Raw genomic sequence first — 2,286 nt, 5'->3', positions numbered from 1 at the left:
GAATTTCCGGAGTATGGAGGCCCAGAAATCAGGATTTTAATATAAGAGTCCCCAAGTGATTCTAATGTGCAGCCAAGGTTGAGAACCACTGCTCTCTCAGATATTTAATTGAGATGCACACACAAGTATTTGAAATGGCTACCTCTTCACTGTAATGAAATAAACTCTTTGGCTGGGTTGGACACTTAATAGAACTCATCTAAACCTTAGTGGTGGTATGACATCTAGAAACATGCCTACTTATCTGAGGGGTTCATTTAACTCCAGCTTTATGAAAAGAACTAGGATGGAATTAAACCACCATCATGGAATTTGAAAGCTAATGGAATAGTGCATGTAGCTGTGCTAGATTAAAATTAAAATTACACGGGGAGCTTTTAAATTCCTGATGCCCAGGTTGTACTCCTACCATTTAAGGCAATGTCTGCAGCTGAAATCCAGACATCAGGATTTACTAGCAAGTTTAGAAACTATTGGGCTATATACAACATAGAAATAATGCAATCCAAGAAGTCTGACATAAGTAAGCTGTTGCCGAAGTGACCTCCCTGTTTCTCCCCAACAGAGGCCTGAGATAGATAAGTGGGGAACTGGCATAAAAGCTCTAGAGTGTGCTCTGAAATTAGAAGACCAGTTAACCAAGCTCCTGCTAGACCTGAAGACCACAGCTTCTGTCAACAAAGAATATGATGTAAGTAGTTAGCTACTGGTTCTGAAAGCAATGTCATCTTTCACTTCTGAATTATGACTTGCTTCTGGGAAGTGGAAGATTTCCCAGGAAAAATGTTTTCTGGATATTTACACAAAATGAGTGTTGATGCTGGCTTTTAAATCTAGACAAGGAGTGCTTAAGTGTTAATAGGTACCAGAAGCAAATGGAGGGCTTACTCAGACAACCTGACAGGCTCCACCTCCCAGAGTTTCTGATTCAATGACTTTCATGTGGTGTCCCAGAATTTGCATTTCTAACCTGTTTTCATTAAACCCTTAGTTACTTGTGGCCCACACCATAACAAAGAAACAGAATTTCCGGAGGATGAGGCCCAGAAATCAGGATTTTAAAAAGATTCCCAGGTGATTCTAATGTGCAGCCAAGGTTGAGAACCACTGCTCTATGTGATTAAAATTAAATAGAATGGAAAACCACTGCAGTAGTAGCTTGTTTAAATTAATTTGAAGAGATGCCCTAACATACTCATTGAATGTGGATATTTTCACTCACCTGGAGGTCTTGAATGTCTTAGATCAGTGCTCTTTGACCTTCTATGTGCATATCCACTGCCTAGTCCTTTCTTAAAAATGCAGGTTCTGATTAATAGTACTGGAGTGGGACTTGAGATTCTGTGTTTCTGAGAAGCTCCCAGGACTATGGGTCTATGAACTACAATTTGGGTCAGATTTTTTATTGCTTCCTGTTGCAGACAAGGTTCTTAAGGGTCTTCCCCTGTTTATTTCTGTAGTTATTATGCTTCTTGGGAAAGTTCCTGGATGAACAGGAGGAAAACACAGACAACCTGAAAATCCAGCTAAGATGTCGTAAAAGATTAGAAAATCAGGCCAAGAAGGAGAAAGACCCATTGAAAAAGCCTGCTGACATGTTAGGTAAATAGACCTAACAGCTGAAGGCAACAAAGCAAGTCTTCCCATTGTAGTAGGTCCCAAAATCAGCTGCTTAGAATCTTGATCTTCTCCATTTGACAGAAGACTGCTTTCCTTCATTGGTGTGTGTACAAATAAAACTGTTTTTGCATCATAATTATGTGTAAAGAGATTGCTATTGAAGCACAAAAATGGTTAATTCCATCAATGTAAGTTTGGTGAAAGCTTTCTGAGGACAGTGGGTGCATTACACTTAAAAAAAAAAGCCTCCTCCTTCCATGAGCCCAACAACACTCAGGTGCAGGATTAAGATCTGTGAATTTCAAACAGTCAAAGTAGATATAGTAGAAATTAAGTAGTAAAATCTAAGGTCTAACTAATGTTTTTCTCCCCTTCAACATGTATACTACATACTTAAAGTTTACAAAATAGTAGGATTTTCTTCTAACCAATGTAAAGCTAACTTCGAAAACACGAGTTTTTGTTCTAGAAATGGTGACTCACCTGAAAGATTTACAGAAGACAGGCAGCTGCAATCCAGATGCCCTTTCATAACCTGGGTATACATAAGGACCAGGAAGTTACACAGGCAATTAAGACTGCAAACAACTGTGTGGATGGATGTGCCAATGCCATCCACTGCGGGCAAGCTAGCAGCTATTGGGGTAATTACTTTCAGGAGCAAGC

At 39.5% G+C, this 2,286-nt stretch overlaps 1 protein-coding gene across 1 annotated transcript in view; it reads left to right on the top strand.

The window, feature by feature from the left end:
* Positions 1-1,677, top strand: part of LOC111827163 (ferritin, middle subunit-like) — a 3,209-nt gene extending 1,532 nt beyond the window's left edge. Inside the window, exons 2-3 of the mRNA XM_023758850.1 lie at positions 566-691; positions 1,461-1,677. Of these exons, the coding sequence (XP_023614618.1) occupies positions 566-691; positions 1,461-1,610 (276 nt within the window). The 3' untranslated portion in view covers positions 1,611-1,677. The remainder of the gene's footprint in view (positions 1-565; positions 692-1,460) is intronic.
* Positions 1,678-2,286: the final 609 nt, after the last annotated feature.

This window comes from Myotis lucifugus, unplaced genomic scaffold, assembly GCF_000147115.1.
Source record: "Myotis lucifugus unplaced genomic scaffold, Myoluc2.0 scaffold_140, whole genome shotgun sequence".
NCBI lineage: Eukaryota > Metazoa > Chordata > Mammalia > Chiroptera > Vespertilionidae > Myotis > Myotis lucifugus.
This window is presented reverse-complemented; position numbering and strand designations above follow the sequence as displayed.